The sequence below is a fragment of the Mesocricetus auratus genome, unplaced genomic scaffold (genome assembly GCF_017639785.1).
Source record: "Mesocricetus auratus isolate SY011 unplaced genomic scaffold, BCM_Maur_2.0 Super-Scaffold_100019, whole genome shotgun sequence".
Taxonomy (NCBI): Eukaryota; Metazoa; Chordata; class Mammalia; order Rodentia; family Cricetidae; genus Mesocricetus; species Mesocricetus auratus.
In genome coordinates, this window is record NW_024429200.1 from 22,795,283 (window position 1) to 22,814,959 (window position 19,677).

The window sequence follows — 19,677 nt, forward strand, 5'->3', positions numbered from 1 at the left end:
CTAAGGATTGCAGACAAATGCTTGAAGCTATAGTAGTTATTCTTGTTTCTAAATTGCATGAAAGACCTATAGCTTCTTTAAAAAAGAAAGAATGGCTGAAAACACTTATCATGAAAGACTTTTCTAAATTATGCGTGTATGTGTAAGTATACACATATAAATACATATACATCTTTTGCTTATTGAAAACACATGTGAGTTGTACAAACTTTGAAGAGTACCAGTTGTGCCATGGAGTAAACCACTGGCTTTCCTTTGTGTCTATATTCGGCTGTAAAAACTAAAGTTTGGTAAATCCATTTCAGTTTCCTTCCTTTGTTTATACATATGTACTTACCGTCTTATTCCTACTGAAATGTTTGAATCAATATTAAATAATAGCAAAGTTTAATCTTATCAAGGATGGGCACCTTTCTAAAGTAGAAAAGAACTAACTATAAGACACTCCACCCTAGCTTATATGAAGTGATGTAAATCTAAATTGTGACCTTCCAAGCAAAAGCTCCAGAGATAACTAGTCTCTTAGCTTCATCTGTTCACTGCAGAGAAGACAATATGGACTTGCATTTGCCTCCTGGCTGTCTGAACAGAGGCTACAAACTCGCCAGTCACTCTCCTCACTGTTTCTTCTGCTGGAGAACAGAGGTGACCATCTCTTTTCTGCCTAAGCTAGAACATTATCAGGACAGCCAGTGAAAAGATACGAATGCAAAGAAACTGAACACGGTCTGGGCATGAAAACACTTCTCAGGGCTCCTCATGTATTCAGTGCTCAGTGAGCACACTAGGAGATCTCTGTTCTAAAGCTGATTGTATAGCTCTCTCTGGAAACTGAATGGTGCTATAGCTGATTTTCACAGGATATGCTCATCTGTAAGCATCAGATTCCCAGTTGGTGTTTTCTATCGGTGCCTGGTTCTCTTGCCTTACTGTTTCATATATAAAAATCCATCCCCTTAGTCCCAATGAAGTATTCTATCCATGTAGCTTGAGGTAATCCCTGACACTCTTCCTACTCGGCTTCTTCTGCCACTTCGTCATGTCACTGTGTCTCTTGACCCTCCTGTTGCTTCAGAGAAACCCTGTATTGCTGGCTGATTACCAGCTTCCCAACGATTTCCAGTTATTCACCAATGGGTTTGAATTGTTTGCGGTGATGTCACTCCTAACACCATGCATTTATCACCATCTGCTTTGTGCCATTTTGGGCCCTTTCCAATGGGTTAGATCTTATCAGTCAGGTCCAACTGATATGTTCCTACTATTATTCTCAGGATGCCAACATACAGATGATAGGTTTTTAGTTGCTAAGCCAATTGGCCTATTTAGCTTTGACACCAGATATTATGTCTCATATTTGATTCTTCTAGGCTCTTGAGAATCTTTCTCACGCTTAATTAACATTTTCTTTTGTGCTGTAACAAAGAACCTTATAAGCAATGATCAGCACAAGCTGGAAAAGACTGCACAGACCCACAGCCACTTGAGCAAGCGAGTCTACTGACCCAGACACCTGGCTATATTCTTACACTCGTCAAGCAGAGTGAGAAGTATTTGTGAGTAAACATCTTTCAAGCTATAAACAGAAAATTATATAAAGGAAACTTGTTAGTTATCTGAGAAAAAATTTCAAAGCACCCAAACAAAAAATTTCCAACCACATTTGAACCTCATCTTTGTCAGCTTACAGCCATCCCAACTTCCTGCTACCCTGTCACTTCCTCAACCAGGCTGGATTCTTACTGGTTCTTGGAAGGGCAGGGGCTGGAAGGAACAGACACTTATCAAAGTGAAAATGGAAGCAGAAAAGACAAAGAACAAAAAGGATTAAAAAGACTTGTTTGTAAGTCTGATCAAAGTAAGTGTAAGCTAGAAAAAAAAACTAGCAGAGACTCTAGTGTTTTTGTTTTGATTTTGCTGCATATTGTGCTTATTTTGCTTAAATGCTATTAGCAGTGCTTTTGTACATGTTATCAAATAACATACATAGAATTGGTTCTTTTTCCTTAATTCACAATCTCCTAACAACCCTACAATGTACCATTTCTTCACAATAGTCTTGCTTGCACTACTGCCCTGGGCTTGCTCACCTGTCACCTGATTCCTAAACTTATCCCTTCAGGTGCTAAGCTCTGTCTTCTTAAAAGTCACCAGAGAGCTGGCAAGGCAGCCATTTACTCCTCGCTAAATGAGAAGGAGTACAAGGTCAAGAAGTACAATTCACCTGCCATTAGAGCCTACTTTCCTTACACAGCATGATAGCAACTGTAGAGAGCATGCCAGGCTACTTGATGCCTCCATCTAACAGGCAATTATTATTCACAAGGGTTACCACACATCCATAAGACATCAGGGTTCAATGTGCTTGCTATTGTTTTGAAACACATCTGGGGTGCGTTTGATCATTCTTACTTCAGTGCAGGATAATTGTGGCTTGAATCCGTCTCTAAAAACAAGGCTATAGGAAATGGTAAGCAGAGTCCAACACAAGGCCTAAGCCTAAGACAAAAGTTACATCAAGGGACTGTGGAGATCTCCAGGGAGGGTTTTCAGGGTAGTACAGAACTCCTCTAGAGTACCCAGAGTCACTTATCTCTTGTATGAAGGTACATTTCTAATCTTGAAGTGTCACCACCACAGCAACACCCCACCCTGTCTCTGGGGATCTGGAGCATCAAATAATCAACTGCCTTGATAATGTGATATACTGGAAACAAAAGCCAGACGTGCAAATTCTCATTGCTTGTCATGAACTATTGTAGCACAAATAGTCCGAACACTTTACGTTCTTAAAGAATGTTTACAAAAAAGAATTACTTACTGCCTTCCCACGTACAATGCAGGAGGTTCAAAGCCCCTTCCACCCTCTTCCAGTGTGCAAGGTGAAAGAATGCGTATGCTATTGCTTCACTGTCTCCTCTCTTCAGGATGTGCTCTGGTGGGAGGATCAAGCTTTTCATTTCTAGCAGATACTGAGATGAAAAAAACACGAGGCAGATGTGTTAATATACAGTGACTAGGAATTAATGAACAGACTGATTTCCCAGAAACACCATTCACAAACATTTCATCAAACCTGCAGTCTCATTGCTACATCCAGCAATATACAGTTTGTTGACAGCTGATTACCTTTTACTACTTGGCTTTCATGAAGATCAGAGACTTATAGGCTAAAATATTCTTCTCAAAGAGATAAATATAAGCTCAAACAGCAAAAGGGGAAAATGTAGAAGACATAATAATTGGGTATAATTTTGTAACCACAAAGAAAATACATAAAATGGACACATGAAATCAAACATGTTATATGGTTAAACCTGCACTAAAGAGATTTGACTTTGAGTAACACTACCCATTTACTTTTTCTATACAGACCATTTTTTGAAAAGAACTATTGGTAGATGCTCAGATGTGGGAATGAGGAAGGTGTCAGCATGTGTAGGAAGATCCAAGAGAACCACAAACAGACTCCAAGCTGAAAGGAACTTCTAGGCTGAAGGGACTTGAGGGACTAGAGGTACTGGAGTGACTGCATATCTCTTCATTCATATTCTAAGCAAAGGATCTAGGGGTACAGGATAAGACGTGTCGTTTTCCTGGAACTTAGAGAGGTCTAAATATCCACTTTCATTCCTTTGCATTTCCCATAGGATAGAGACAGGCACACCTAGAACAGTTCCCTGGCACTCCATTCTTCACTATCTCCCTTCTATAATCCATCCCCAAATACATCACATGCACACATCACCACCACCACTCCACACTACCACTACCACCACTATCATGGGCAACAAATGGTAGACCTTACAGTGAGACATTTATTAACACGATACAAATACAAAAAAAATGCTATAACAAGTTTACAATTTTTAATGTAAAAAAGAATGGTCTGGTTTCTTTCTGTCAGTGGAAATTTGTAAGAGAACAAAATATAGAAGAGTTCTCATGCACACAATAAAGAACAGGACACGGTTATTGCTTTTTCATTGTCCTCTAGCAAGGATTTACCCATTTGGGTGTCAATACCTGCCTTTAAGCTGCTCCCATTGGTAGCACACTCAGGGTCAACGTACAAGGATGGCCAACCAGGAGCCAGGAGGCCATATGTGGGGACTTTGGCTCTGAGACAGAAAGGTGTTCCAAAATTTGGGTCTTATTTTCCACATGGTCTCCAAGTCACTGCTCTTAATGCAAGATGAAAACAGAGGTGGGAAAGAGGTTCCCAAAGAACAGCAAAAAGAAGAGTCACCCCTCTCATAGGGGCTGGAAGTCCTCCTCGAAAGAAGCTGGTGAATGGACCTCTTTCCTGGATGGTCCTGGAAGGTGTTTGTTACAGAGATGGTGATTCTTTGAACAGAAATTCCCAAAGAACTTTTGGTCATTTGCTTTTTGTGATCCCACAAGCTACTAATTTCTTCCTATATTTTTGTCTTAAAGCAGTGTAAGATAAAAAATCATCTGGGGGAAAAGTAACGCTAGCAATCCAACTAGTGCTATAGTTATAAAAAAACATAAATCTGTGTGGTGGTGGTGCACACCTTTAGTTCCAGCACTTAGGAGGCAAAGGCAGGTGGATCTCTATGAGTTTGAGGCTTAGAGTGAGTTCCAGAAGAGCCAGAGCTATCACACACAGAAACCCTGTCTCAAAAAATAAAAAGCAAAATTAAGTTAATTGTAATATAAATACAAAAGGCATATTTTGCACTCAGAGATAGGTGGTTATCCTCTTGTGACTCTGTTATCTTAATAGAGTCCATTGTGATTTACATAATGTCTATAATAATCTTATAAGCCGTGAAGGCTATGAATCATCAGAAAGATCTAGACATCATACAGTGCTATGGACTATTCTGTTTTAGAGTAAGAAAACATAGGAAGGCCATTTTGTTACCATCAGTATCTTCAGCAAAATTAATGAGGAGCAAATCTTATCTAGTGAGAACCTCAGAATAAGATCTTCATCTGCAATTTTAGTAATTATTCATAAATACCCTGCCAGTTAGTCAACTTCAAAACTGAGGAAAGCGGTATATGAAACTTGAATAAACCAAATGTGAATAAACTGGTTTAACCAACCCAAGCAGAGTGAAATCTCTGTCATGTTGCAGAGAACCAGATGGTAGTGAGGGAAAAGTGTAAGTTGCTTTACCTTTTATTTCTATGACTAGGAAAAGCTCTTAAAACTGCTTCATTACACATGTTCCCTATTTGCAGGTCAAAAGCAAGCTAGGATACAGGGCAGAGAAAACGTGGGTAGAGGGTTCAGAAAATTACTAACTGTTCTGTCCATTGTCCTAACTGGTGGTTACTTAGATTAAAACTAAACAACATAAAGTTCAGTTTGATTCCAGTCTCCATGTTCCAAGACCTTAAGCGCTGCTGCATGTGACTAATTTTACTACTGCATTGGAAATTTTAGTGAACATTCCCATACTATAAAATATTCTTTTGAACAGAGACACTGTAGTCAGGGGCTTACAGTCTACAAATAACTAGACCAATTTTTAGATAGAACTCATACCTACTACTGTTATCAGGACTAAGAACATAGGACTGGAGGTAGGCCATAGGACTTGGGGAAAACCTACTATTTTTTTATTTGTTTTGTTTTTCAAGACAGTGTTTCTCTGTATTGCTTTGGAGCCTGTCCTGGAACTCACTCTGTAGACCAGGCTGGCCTTGAACTCAGAGAGATCCACCTGCCTCTGCCTCCCGAGTGCTGAGATTAAAGGCATGGGCCACCAATGTCCCGTGAAAACCTACTACTTTCATTCTACCAAATGTATATAGTATTAAATTGAATCACAATGACTTATCTTTAACCTAATGAATTAGTGCATTTCTCAACCATCATCAGACAATCTTCTTCTATCAGTAATGGCAAGTCACACAGAGAATCACAATTGGCCAACATGCAGAGAACAAGAGACTGCTGTAAATGTGATATCTATATCACACCTCCTCCTAAGGTACAGGCACTATCAAAGAAAGGGCAGCAGAAAGATTATAAAGCCAGAGTTAATAAATGACTAAAAGGAAACAGTGTCTCAAGGCCATGACAGGGCAGTTGGACATATGAACTCACAACAGTTCTAAGTGCACAAAACCAGCACAAGATCACACCAGACAAAAATCCCATCATGGAGGAGGAAGGGGATCACAAAGTCTCACACCTAGCTGTGAAACTACTACAAATAGATGACTGGTAGGTAAGGGAGAATTAGTTTTCTTCAAGAAGTACCTCCTGAAAGGGTATCCATGCTTCTGTAGATGGTTCTGGACCCATATACCCACTGGCAGCAGTTATTAAACTCAGTGGGAGGAAAAACAAACAAACAAGAACAAAGACATGATGTTGGGAGAAGATAATGGTAGGAGGAGGTTAAAAAGGAATTGGAGCAGAGGGAATGGGAGTGACTTTGATCAAACTACATTGTATAAAACTCAATGAGCATGGAGAAGTTGAGCTGGTACCTACCTAGTGCCTACCCTCCTAATGACTAGTGTTCCTGGTACTGGAAGGTACTCTGCACACTACTAGAAGATAAAGGTAACCACCAACTCAGCTACCAATTCCTCAATCTACAGTGATGACCTGTCTGCATGATACAACTTTTGTGCAATTGTGGCACAAAAGTTGTTGGAGTAACCAACTACTGTCTAGTTGTCTTTAAGGCCCACTCCATGAGATGGGACCCATGCCAGACACTGCCCAGGTGGCCAAGGATTTGAGAATAGATTGGCTATGGACCTACAGGAAAATCAAATACTACTGTTCTGCTAAAGGAATATATCAATAAAATGACTCCTAATTACATTCTGTTATTTTCATAGATCAGCATCCTGCTCAGCTGTTATGAGAGAAGCTCCCTCCAGCAGCGATGGAAACAAATAGAGAGACCCACAGGTGGACAACGTGAAGAGAATGAGAGATCTTGGACCACTCAGCCCTAAATGTTATGTCTTCCTCAAATCCCTCCCCTTAGATCTCAGGGAACTTTGCAGAAGAGAAAGTTGAAAGATCGTAAGAGCCAGTGGGGATGGAGAACACAAGGAAATGAGGATTTCTAGACACAACAGGGCTGATGAACATATGAACTCACAGACTCTATGGAAGCATAGACAAGGCCTGCACAAGTCTAAGCCAGATGGAGTCCCACTGCAGAGATACTGAGTGGACACAAGCTCCCATCCTCAACCCGGAAGCTATCTTCAATTAACAACCACTTGCAGAACAAAAATTAGTTTTCTCCAATGTAGCCTCACTGCATATTACAAACTGTACTTAAAGGTAGGCTATCACAAAACAAATTCAACGTTAATTTTGGAGGGTTTTTGTCTCATAATGCCTTAGCTATGCATTTTTAACCTTACAGATCTTTTGCTTTTATATAATGGTTTCCAACTTTGTTTTTATGGGATTTCTGTGTATAAGCATGTGTATCTCCACATCTGAATGTGTTTCTGATGTTTTTTCTTTTGCCATTCTTACTGTCTATTGGTTTTGTCCTATTCTTTTTGTCTATCTGTTTTCTAAAGAGAAAGAGAAAAAAATGGATGTGGATTTGGGTGGATTGGGAGGTGGGAAGGAACTTGTAGGGGAGAAATTGTGATCAGAATATATCATAAGGAAAAATCTATTTTCAATATAAATTAAAATTATATTAAAAATAACATTGTATGCATGTATGGAATTCTCAAACATTAAGAAGACAATCTATAGATACCCATGGTAGGAACATATACTCATTGAAAATGAACACATTATAATAAAACTATAATAAATATAATACAAAATTTGATTTAAAAGCATTGTTGACACCAGGACATCTACATGCACTTGGAAAGTGACAATAAACGTGAGTGAGGCAGACGGCTTACCCAGTTGGCAACCTGAATCCAATGCATACATGTGACTTCAACCATCATCTGTAGCCCAGTATGTAGGCTGTGAGATGATACTTAGTTCCCCTCTAAGCTCTGTCTGACCCTGATGTATGTATATGTAACCCTTTAGTTACATGTGTCCCTCTTTCTCTCTCAGCTCAGTCACAAGATCTTCAACAACATAAACTTTGTTACCATTGTGCTAATTTCTCACTACTTCCTTTTAAGCACCTTGCACATATGTATGCTAACTTAAATTCAAACCTTACATCTCAACAACACTCCCAATGTGGTCACTGCTGACGGTCAATCTAATGAGGTCAACAAGTCTCTCACCTAGGAGACTTAGCTCTGTCTCTCACTGCATCTGCTTTATGGCAGGAATTGGTTATGTCTATAAAGGAGATTTATAGTCCTTCAGAGTTCCAAACAGAATGTTGGCTGTAACCAACCGATGAAGGCTAATAACAACAATGTGCTATGTTTGGGGCCAAGCTTTAAATGGCTGACAATATCAGGTCTCAACATGTGCAACATTTAAATTAGAAAGGCATGGAAAAACATTTCACATCCCACTTGTCAAGAGAAAAATAAATGGAAGAGGGCAGATCCCTATCCACAAGTATGCAGAAATCAATTAGGCTAACTGCACTTTGCAAATCAGAGAACATGCTCTGCCTGTCTGTATTAGCGACTTGGCTTCTGTTAGCTAAGTCAGCATTCTATGCTATCTTGCCTGTATCCTACCTTTAACTTCCTTCCCAGATTCTCAACCACACTCGCTGAAGAACAGCGCTTCTAAAGGTTTCGGAAGCAACTTTTCAAAGTCAATTTGTGTCAGAATTGTGCTCCTTATGCCCAATACATTAGCACGCAAAACCAGAGCTTACATAGAGAAGCAGAGGAGTGAGTGGTGCCTGTTCCTGCAGGCATTGAGAAGATGCTGGCTCATTTACGAGAAAAACTGTCTAGAATCTACTCCAAGGGACAGACTGCCAAAGTTTCCCTTTTCAAGGTATAAAACTCTACAGTAATTTGAGGAAAAATGGCCCCGAAGTTATCCTTCACATAGATATTAAGGCAAAGGAATTAATTTATTTACATTTCTAAAATGTTCAGTACCAACAATACCATAAATCATGAAAATCACCAGTAAAGACACAGACATAAATACAATATGAAAAACAGGGGAATTAAGCTACAGCAAATTTAGGTGATAGCTATCAAGTTGCTCTCCAAAGCACAAGAGTAGAAGAATATTTATCTGTATTGAAAATCTTATGTTACATTGCAAAATGAAAATGTTTGTCATGCTATATATAACCAATTATTTTGACAATACAATGTTTGTTTGGACACTAAAAAGCATTGGAAAATGACAGATCAAAAGTTAAGAGTAGTTAAATATTTATTATTGTGGGAGATTACTTTCTTTGTGTTATAATTTCTAGATTTTCTGTAATAAACATCATTATTTTCATATATATATGGATAAAGTTATGAGCACATACTGCTCTTGCAGGGGACCTCAGTTTGGCTCCCAGAACCCATTTTGTGGCACATAACCACCTATAACTCTGGTTCCTGGGGAACTGATGCCCTCTTGTGACCTGTGCCAGCTCCTGCAGGCACAGGCTGAACATGAACATATGCAGACAAACACACATGCTCTTAATATAAATAAGTGAACAAATCTGAAAATAGAGCTGTAACAATAAACAGCACACTTGATGAGGGCATAGGTTACTATTTATTGTAGAAATTACTTACAAGAAAAAACTGGCAACCAAGGTGAGTCAGCAGCTTTTGCCACAGAACCGGAAGCCGAAAAGAGAGTGTACGTCTCTCCTGCATTTATTACCACCTCCGCATGAGCCTCTAGCCATGCCCAAAATGGACATGGCTAGTGGTGTAGTCCTAATGTCTCTTCCTACAATTCCCCTTTTAGTCTAAAGAAGATATTTAAGCTTAAAACAAAACTAATTTGTGTCAATGAACAAAATGTCTCAAATATCTATCCCATCTAAACCTAAGCTTATCTGAAAGAAATACCCAAGTCTGAACACCTCCTTCCAATACCAACACTAAAATAATGGAAAAACTACACTAACAGGTGTAAACTATCCTGCAATATCAACAGTAGGGAGAGGGGGCTTGGAATTCTCAAAACTACTTCCTGCTGAAATGGGACGATGACAATCTGAGATTTATCACGCAGCCATGTACTCCTTTACTGGCGGCCTGATAAATTCGGCCTGAATAAAAATCCACTGGTAATAGAGATTAACTGCTCTATACATATGGCGAATAACATTACAATGCAGGACGTTAAGAATTTTCTCGTTTTTTGTATGGATGGGATGTTGGAAAGGGTTGAGGACCTACCTGGAAGGTACTTTCTACCTGCAATAATGGTTATCAGTTTGATAATCCATATAATTTCATTAAAGAAATGGTTCGAGAATAGGGAAAAATGACAAACTTATACAGATCATATGGTTATCACAAGACGGTTATGAAATCCTAGTACAAAGAATTCGGACAATGGAAAATTCCTTCCAGGATAGTAAGGAAGGTTTGGTAAAAAATATTCAGAATATTCAAAATGATAATGAAGATCTGACAAATAGGTTGAAAGATATGGAACATAAAGTTGAATTACTTTCAGGAAAAAATGTGTTCCATATCTATTGATTCAACAGACAGAATAGAAAAAGTGGAACATAATGTTGAAACACTTAACCAAAAAACTGTTCCGTGTTTGATGATTTCACTAGCAAACTACAAAGACTGGAACATAAGATTGAAATGCTAACAGAAAAGATTTGTTCCATGTCTGAGAGCAATGACAAACTAGCTGATAGAACATTATTTCTGGAAGGCAGTTTACATGCTATTCAGTTACTTTCTAAGGATGAGAATATTAAATGTTTAGAATCAGATATAAATAATGTATGCAAAAAATGAACGATTCCATGATGTCCTTGGAAATTTATTTGATCCAAGAACTTCAAGAGCTCAGAGAAACAATGATAAATAGATTGCAGGTCTCAGAAGATGTCCATTCTGATACTTCAGAATCAGACATACAAGAGCAGGTCATGAAAGAGGTATTTACCTAGACTTCTCAGATGCCGGGAAGACCTCCCTAAGGTTGTTATGCCCTCTCCCATGGTCTTCCCAGTATCTGTAACCAAAAAACCAGCAACAAAGAAGCACTTGCTTATCAATGGGAACCTATACAGATGAAGGATCTAAAAAGAATCAAGGAGGCCACTGTTTCATATGGTCTTTATTCTCCCTATGTCAGGGAGCTCCTGCACTCATGGGCCACTGCAAATAGAGTGACCCCTAGAGATTGGAGCCAATTGGACTCAGCAGTGCTTGAAAATTCATGTCAAATATAATGGAGAGCTTTATGGAGGCAAGAGGCAAAAGCCCTAGAAATTCAGGGATTAAAGAAAGTCCATGAAGCACCCCAAGATAAGAGTCTTGGGGAGGGTGCTTATGCTGACCCATTGGCTCAGGCTGCATATGATGGGCACATATTGTCTTTATGCCATACAGCCACTTTAAATGCTTTGTATAAGGTTTATGAAAACAGGAGAGACAATGCAATCGTATAACAAAGTAGTATACAATCCACAGTAAAGGCTCACTGAATTTTTAGAAAGATTGTCCAGGGAAGTAGAAGTACAGGTAACAGATCTGGAATCTAGGTGACTCCTCATAGGATCTTTGGCATAAGAGAATGCAAATCCACAATGAAAGCAGGTACTTTGGCAATTAAAAATAAGATCAGTGCCATTGGAGGGATGGGTCCTATATACAGTTAACCTTGAATCAGGTTACATAAGCTTGGGTAGATGAAGCGATTTCTATAGGTTTGAAGAGTCACCAAGATGCCAAATGCCTTAACCATGATGATATAGAAGCCTGGGTAGATGAGGCAATCTCCAGAAATTTCAAAAGACATAAAAATACTAAGTGCTTTAACTGTGGTACAATAGGACATCTGAGTAGGAACTGTAATGCTTCTACCAGGAATGCTTCAAACAGAAGGCCTCAGCCTTCTGATCTCTGCAGGATGTATAGCAAAGAAAGACACTGGACCAAGGAATGCTAGACGACCACAGACAGACAAGGTAAACCTTTACAGCCGGGAAATGGGTCCAGGGGCCTCGTGGAGACCCCAAGATCAAAGGTGGTCCGGTCTTTCCCAGTAACAGTGGAGGACAGCCTCTCCCAGGACAATTAGAAGATCCACCGCCTATTGTAAATAATACAGCACTGGATGATACATTAGCTACAGAGGATGAACCAAGTGTAACTGGAGGAAATAAAAAAAAACATATATTTTGGCAAACTTCTATATAGGATCACAGACCCAAGTTGCCAGTTAAAGTAAATAATAAGGTGATTACTGGGATTTTAGACATGTTCTCAGGCTACTGCCCTCAGCTCTGAAAAGGCTGATTCTGTTATCACACACCTCTTAAAGGTGATGGCTGTTATGAGTATACCAGCACAAATAAAAACTGACAATGCTGTAGCATATGCCTCCAGTAAAATTGGAAGTTTTTCAAATATTATGATATAAAACATGTAACTGGTATACCTTACAATCCCACTTCTGACACCAATCTGTAACAATAAACAGCACACTTGATGAGGGTATAGGTAACTATTTATTATAGAAGTTACTTACAAGAAAAAACTGGCAAACAAGGTGAGTCAGCAGCTTTTGCCATAGAACCAGCATGCGTCTCTCCTGTACCACCTTTTATTACTACCTCCATATGAGCCTCTAGCCACTCCCAAAGTGGGCGTGGTTAGTGGCACAGTTCACTGCCCTTTCATTACCACCTCCGTACATGCCTCTAGCAACGCCCAAAATGTCTCTTCCTACACATAGCCGCTCAAGGGGCAAAAGGGAAGGGTAGAAATGGTGTAAATATAGTATATTCATATATGAAATTCTTCTAAAATAAAATGCATACTTAGATGTAAAAAAAGAACTTAGTGCCATTTGGAATAAAAGCAATACATGCTGAAGTTCATTGATGACTGCTCCTTGAACTCAAAAACATATATGTAATAGGATTAAATACCACAAGTAACTGATCCATTCAGCGAGCACAGTCATGAGAAGGAGGTGTCCATCCATACCAGACCTCGTGCTGCTTCCTCCTCCATGCCACTATGAACAACTGTTTAGAGTCCTGCTCTATCACACTGCTATGACCTTAGGTATGAAATCTAATTTCTTTGCTCTTCAGTTTGATCATCTGTAAAAACTGAACAGCAAAAATATGTTGTTGGTGCTAAAGTTAGAAATGACATGTGATAATATGGAAAGCATATATAAAGTACCTATGAATAGGTACCCATGCATATGTGTTCACTGAACAGCTATGTTCTCTGAACAGAAGACCATTTTAATTGTTAGTAAAAGGAGAAACGCTCATATTATTGCAAAGGTGAGTTCTGCTTTATGGGGAGGTCTCTATACATAACTGAGTCTGTTTCTAGGTGAAACACATGAGAAGGTTTATCACAGTAGCAAATATGTGAAGAAAACTGGCTATTGCTGCACCAGTCGACCAACAGAAATAAGAATGAAACAAGGCTGGATGGAAATGAACCCCAACCTACAGTCACAGGTACCTGCTTCCCCCTGCTTTGATTACCTATTCATCAGTGCCTTTGCTTCATCTGAAAAACTTGCATATCCTGCAGCATATCCCAAGGAAACATATGAGAGTGCTAAAGTAGGTGCTGCGGACAGAGACAGACATACCTGTGATGTTTTTCAGGTTCATAGATATGGAAGTAGCCACAGCTTATCCAAAGACATAGAAGGACACACATTACTCCAAGAACACAGACAGGATTAAGTAAAGGGTCAAGAAGAGATATAAGATTATGCTCAGTATATCTCAAACACACAGATCTTGTAGTATGCACAGTGTGCCCCAAAGACAAAGATATTCAAGTACCCAAAATTTACCCCATGGGCACAAATGTGAAAAACGTTATGTCTCTGCTTTGATCCTTCATCCTCCATAACCTTTGTGTGGAAGAGGAGGAAGCAGAGTAAGATCAAGCATAGGCAAAGAAATTAGATCACATTTAACAAGGAAATAAACAGACTGAACTGAGGATTATCTAAATGGGGTGATGTCAGTGAGATTAAATGAGCAAGAATTTGCCCTACAAATGTGGATGGGGAGGGATGCCAAGGCCAGGAGCAAGGCTAGACAATGGTCCTGAAGCATCAAAGGGAGTAGGTGGTACTTAGGGTCTGGTGAAGTGTGAGTGCTATCATAAGAGTAACCACCTACAGGGACACATGGCAAGGGAACCATGGAGACGCCTAGGGAAACGGGAGGCTCAGCAGACACGGTAGCTTGACCAAGGCTGCACAAGTTGCATGGGAAGGCAGTTGCATTTAGAAACCAGCCTTTCTGGTGCTATTCAAGGAAGGAAACAAGGTAAGGCCTCCAGGGTCCCCTTGATAGTGGAACAGTTACACTGGTTTTCAAACTTTCAGACACAGAATAGTGTTCAAAGGCATATGTGAATAAGTGATGGGGAATAAACCTGGGAAATGTGGAGTGAGGCCTGAAAGAGGTCTGAGACACTTTTATAGCTTCCAAAATGACCAAAAAGAAAAACAAAAAACCACAGCAGGATATGGGGAATAAGATTTGAAGAGAAACTGAAGATGGGATCATGTGCCAGATCAACAAGCAGGAAAGAGTCAGGAGTTAGTAAACCCTGTAAAGTTCCTGTCATAGTGAAGGGGAAATTGACGGGAGAGAAAGGGACTGCCCCAGGGGTTGACAGATGTGAGAGTAGAAAAAGGAGTATGACTGTGGCTGTGTGCCACTTAAGACACAGACTCAGAATGTCCTCAGCTGGGATTCCAACACCAGCGGAGGAAGTGGTTTAGCAGGGTGAAGGGGACAAGTAGACTGTAAAGGATCTTCGGAACTTTCCTGGACAGATGTGGGATTCAGGTGCTAGGTCTAAAGTCTGTGAAAGAAGCTGGAGACAGATTCAGGTGTTTGGGAACATAGGCAGGAGATGAGCCATGGAACCTAGGAAACTCCCTAGGAGAGTTCTAAGCCTTAGAGGGCTCCACCTGGATAAAGAAGCAGAAAGGACACAGAGGAGTGCCTACAATCAGGAGAGGATATGGGATTGAGGCTGTCTCAAGAGTAAGAAGTGGCTGGGAGCTGGGTGTGAGTCTCACTGCCCAGCACAAACTCCCAAGATGCCCTGGGTTAGTATCTATCACTTCCTAAAGACAAAGGGTGGAGGTCCACAAGTGGACCAGAGGGTGGGTGGGAAAGAATAGGATGAGGGTTAAGAAGAAGCCAAGGGGCCTGATGGTTGAGGTAGGGGCAACTTGTGCCTTGGCTGGGACACCTACAAAGGAGCAGCGACATGCTTTTTTAGACTCCTAAGAAACTTTCTGTTCTTGGGAAATGTAACTTTAAAACTGTTCTCTGTCCATTTTCCTTTGGGTTGTGTTTCTACACTCTATCTCCTTACTGTCTTACAAAAAAACTTTGGAACAAAATATGGCTCAAGAAACATATATTGAAGTAATGTTTATGCAATATACTATCGATATGCAATATCACAGACAATTGCCAAGGTATTTTGAATTTCTGCTTCCATGCTTCAAATACATTTAAATGCTAAAACTCATGACACATTGTTTTCTAAATTGGACTAAAGAGCAATTTTCTGCTCTGTCAATCAACTTTACCAAGATATATAGAGAGAATTGCTTTACTGTTTTCAAGAAGTAGAATTTCCATCATGATAACAATGTCCTGCAGACAGCTCATTAGAATATACAATTACTGAGACTTATTTCCTCCACAAGTCTCTTGAAATGACTGTGAAATGAGTCTTTAAATTGACAACTGATGAACTTTTTACAAGCAAAAGGGGGTAAATTTTGAAGGGAATGCATTCTGTCACAACAACTTTGATCCTCATCTCTATTTTCTCATGTCTTTCCATATTCTAGGCAATGGTTTAAAAACTTAGTGATCAATTAGGCGAAGTCTTTACATCACATTCAGAGCAGAACAGGCTGTCCTGTGGGTAAACTCAGTCTTGGTGATGTGACGAACATCCTTCTCTAAGGGAATGCCATTAGACCTATGACAAGGAAACATGTCTCAGTGGTTTAAGACTTCGGGCAAAATTAAGACAAAAGCTTTCCCTGATGGCTGCTTGTGATTTTTATTGAATATTCCACCCACAACGTTTTGGCACCATAGGGAACTAGCTATGGTTCCTCAGTCCTGTCTTTTCCTTGAGAGTGGGTGTGGGTCCTCAGTTCTGTGGGTGAGATCACAATTACTTGACAATTTCTGTGGTAGTGGTGGCCCTTGGGCATCTGATGCTTGCTCTCTAGACTTGATGCACAGGTGCTTTGAGCTGCTGTTACTATAGCTTGACTATGAAGTGTCCCCAATGCCATGTGTGAAAGATATGGTCCCTAGACCATGGAACTAGTGGAGCATGGAGGAACATTCAAGAGGAGTTTAGTGCAAAGGAAGTTAGACCACTCAGGTGTGCCTTTGAAGGGCTCCTGTGATCCCTGCTCCTTTCTGTCTCTGTTTCCCTGTACCTAACAGATGGGCAGTTTCCTCCTCCATGAGCTTCCACCATGATACAAAGACAATGGGCAACCACCAATAGGCCAAAACCTCAAAAAGTTCAAGGTAATCAAATCTTTCCATTTTTTAGGCTGATTGTCTCATTTGCTGGGAGGCCAACTGACATGCCGGGTTAGCAGACTCTTTAGATTCAACCAGAGCAGCTCTAATTTTACCTGTTAGTTAAGACCTCACAAATGTGCAGTAGGAGGGAAATGTTTTCATATCCATGCTTCTATGGTTATGAAAGCTAAACTATTGTGAGTGGTCTACACAAGCTGAGCAGTCAGGGACAGTATTAGTGGAGCAGAGAACATGGGACTTGGGAGCCCTTCTAGTGACTGACTCCATCACTTTCTTGTTAGCCAAGGCTCAATTCTGGAGTTCAGGATGTTTGAGTTTTCAGAGCACATCAGATGATTTGCTCTTCTGCACACAGTCAAGACAGCCCCACAGTGCTGGCCATGTGGAAAATGTTTATAACAATAATCATAGAACCAAGAACAGCCAAGTCTCTTGTGCTAGCTCTGAGTGTAAGCACCCTACCTTCCTGCAACATGCTTCCTGTTTCACAGAGGTACTGCCTGGTCTCTGAATTCCTCAAGAATATGGGTCCTGTTGTGATCCGTGTCCCAGTGCCTGGTGCACAGTATGTGCCCTCCAAATGAACCTGACTGTATTGTTACGGTACAAAATACTCAACTTTAGAATTAGATACTACTGGAGAATACAAAAGCTAATAGATAGCAACAAGAACGTTATCCCCAAGCCAGGCATGGTGGTGCATGCCTTTAATCCCAGCACTCAGGAGGCAGAGAAAGATGGATGTTTTTGAGTTTGATGCCAGCCTGGTCTACAAAGTGAGTTCCAGGACACAGGGCTATTAAACAGAGAAACACTGTCTTCAAAAAACAAACAGACCAAAAACCAAAATGATCTCCTTCATGATGAGGGGAAACTGATCATTCTGTTAGAGCAGAGTAAGTAGACAGTTCTAACAAGCTATTGTTGATGGGCAACCTAGTGGGTTGTGTAGTGCTAGGTGAAGGAAGAATGCCTCTTCTGGAGCAGGGAAGTTTTCCTTCTAATAACAACAATGGACATCAAGTTGGAGAATACCAGAGACCTTAGCTTGGGAAATATGAACAGAAGTCTCCAACAGCACGATCACCAGTAAGGGAAAAAAAGCGAACTCAGATACTCTACCTGTGATGGTAATGCTACCTGTCAACTTGACTGGGTTGAGAAGCACTTAGGAAATTAGTAGAACACATATCTGGGTGTGTCTGTGAGCATTTTCAGAGAGGATTAATTAATATGAGGAGACCTACCCTGAATGTGGGCAGCAGCATCCCTTAGGCTAGGGGCCTTGATGAAAGACAAGTAGAAAAGAAAGGAGCTGAGCCACACGATTGTACCCGTCTCTCTCTGTTTCTCCCCCACTCGGCCTTCCTTCTTTTCTCTTATCCCCCCCCCATTTTGCCCTTCTTAGCTACCATTCTGCTATGCTCCTTCTCTAATGATGGGCTGAACTATTAGTCAAAATAAATAATCTCTCTTTTTAATTGCTCCCTCAGGTTATTTTGCAAGGGGGCAATAACTTAAATGTGGAAAATTCACACTAGAGATGTAGGATCATTGCTGTACTATTTGGCCGTGTGGTTTAGAAAACTTTAGAACTGCTTTGTAGCAAGGAGTTAGAAATGTTTGAAGAACTAGGCTAGACAAAGAATGTTAGAAACAAAGATTAGTAGGCAGTTCTGTTGGATGTTCACAAGATGATAATGTTTAGCAATATAGATAGTAAAGACTATAGTCAATAGGAATTGAACTGAAGACCATTTGTATTACATTGTGACAAATAATTTCTCTAAATTTTTATCCATGTCTTAGTACTTTAAACCAGGCAGGCTGAGTTTAAAGGTGGGAGTCTAATCATCTGGTAGAAGGAATTTCATGGCAGCCAGTAATTCAGGTGATAGCATAGTAACTGCTTGATGATTTTAGCCAAGTTTACAGTGAGAACTGTAATACAAAAGCACAGGGGAAAACTTTAGAAAAGCTTGCAGTTTGTGCATTCAGGAACCATGTATAATTCTGAGGCCAAAGAAAGTATGGCAGGATCATTAAAAAGAAACTAAATACTTGGTATCAGGACAGTGAGAAGCATGCTTTGAGGACATTTTAGAAAGTGTCCAGGCTCCATTTATCCCAGGCTCACGGGTATAAAAGTTTTAACTAATTGGAAAGATTTTTCTTTGAGAAGCAGAAACTCCAGGTCTCTCCCCTGCAAAGAGCCATTACAGGAAGTGTTTTCTAATGTTTGGTCATCTAGGCTCTCAGAGGTTACTGCAATTGTGAACCTGGGGACCTTATCCTGGCAGAAGACTTTGGAATCATACACACTGTACTAGTTTTTCAAATATGCATAAAGTAAAAATGATAGGTCATGTAATCCTCTATACTAATTTCCACGAAAGACCTAGGAACCCAGGTAATATGTGGCAGGGTCAGTTTCTCTTTGGGTAGCTTCAGAGAGGGTGATGAATGAAACTATGATGGTATAGCCAGAGGTGGAACTAAGGCCCTTGGGAGTCAGATTCTGGAACCAGGAACATATGAAAGGAAATTGCAGGCATGGAACAGTACCAATCTAAGAGGGAGGCTTTGTGGGCTACAGCCAGAAAGGGATGGGCTTCCACAGCCCTTGGGAATGCATGCATACTACCATGTGATTGAGATACCAAACATAGATTTTCGAGATTAAATATTTACCTGGGTTTTAGTCTTGCTCTGATCCAACCCCTCCTCTGTATTTACATATTTTGTCATTCTGAAATAAGAATGCCACTCTGTGCCACTGTGTACTCAGGATATTCCTTGATTTTTTATTTTAAAGGTCTTTAAGGTTAACTTTTGTGTCAAATCCCAGAGGAGGCCTTGAGCTTGGACTTTTGAATAATGTTAGACTATTAAGAATCTTGGAGATAGACCAGATGCATTCTGTATTATAAAGAGGACATGGTAGTTGGGGTATTAACTCAGGAATGAGTTTGCCTTGCAAGAAAGAGGACCAAAGTTTTGGCACACACACACACACACACAC

The 19,677-nt window shown here is 40.2% G+C and overlaps 1 protein-coding gene across 5 annotated transcripts in view; it reads right to left on the reverse strand.

The window, feature by feature from the left end:
- The window catches only part of St7 (suppression of tumorigenicity 7), a 235,582-nt gene that overhangs the window by 15,010 nt on the left and 200,895 nt on the right, over positions 1-19,677 (reverse strand). For all 5 annotated transcript variants that reach the window (XM_040728452.1, XM_040728451.1, XM_040728454.1 and 2 more), the window contains one exon: positions 2,822-2,972. In XM_040728452.1, the coding sequence (XP_040584386.1) occupies positions 2,822-2,972 (151 nt within the window). The remainder of the gene's footprint in view (positions 1-2,821; positions 2,973-19,677) is intronic.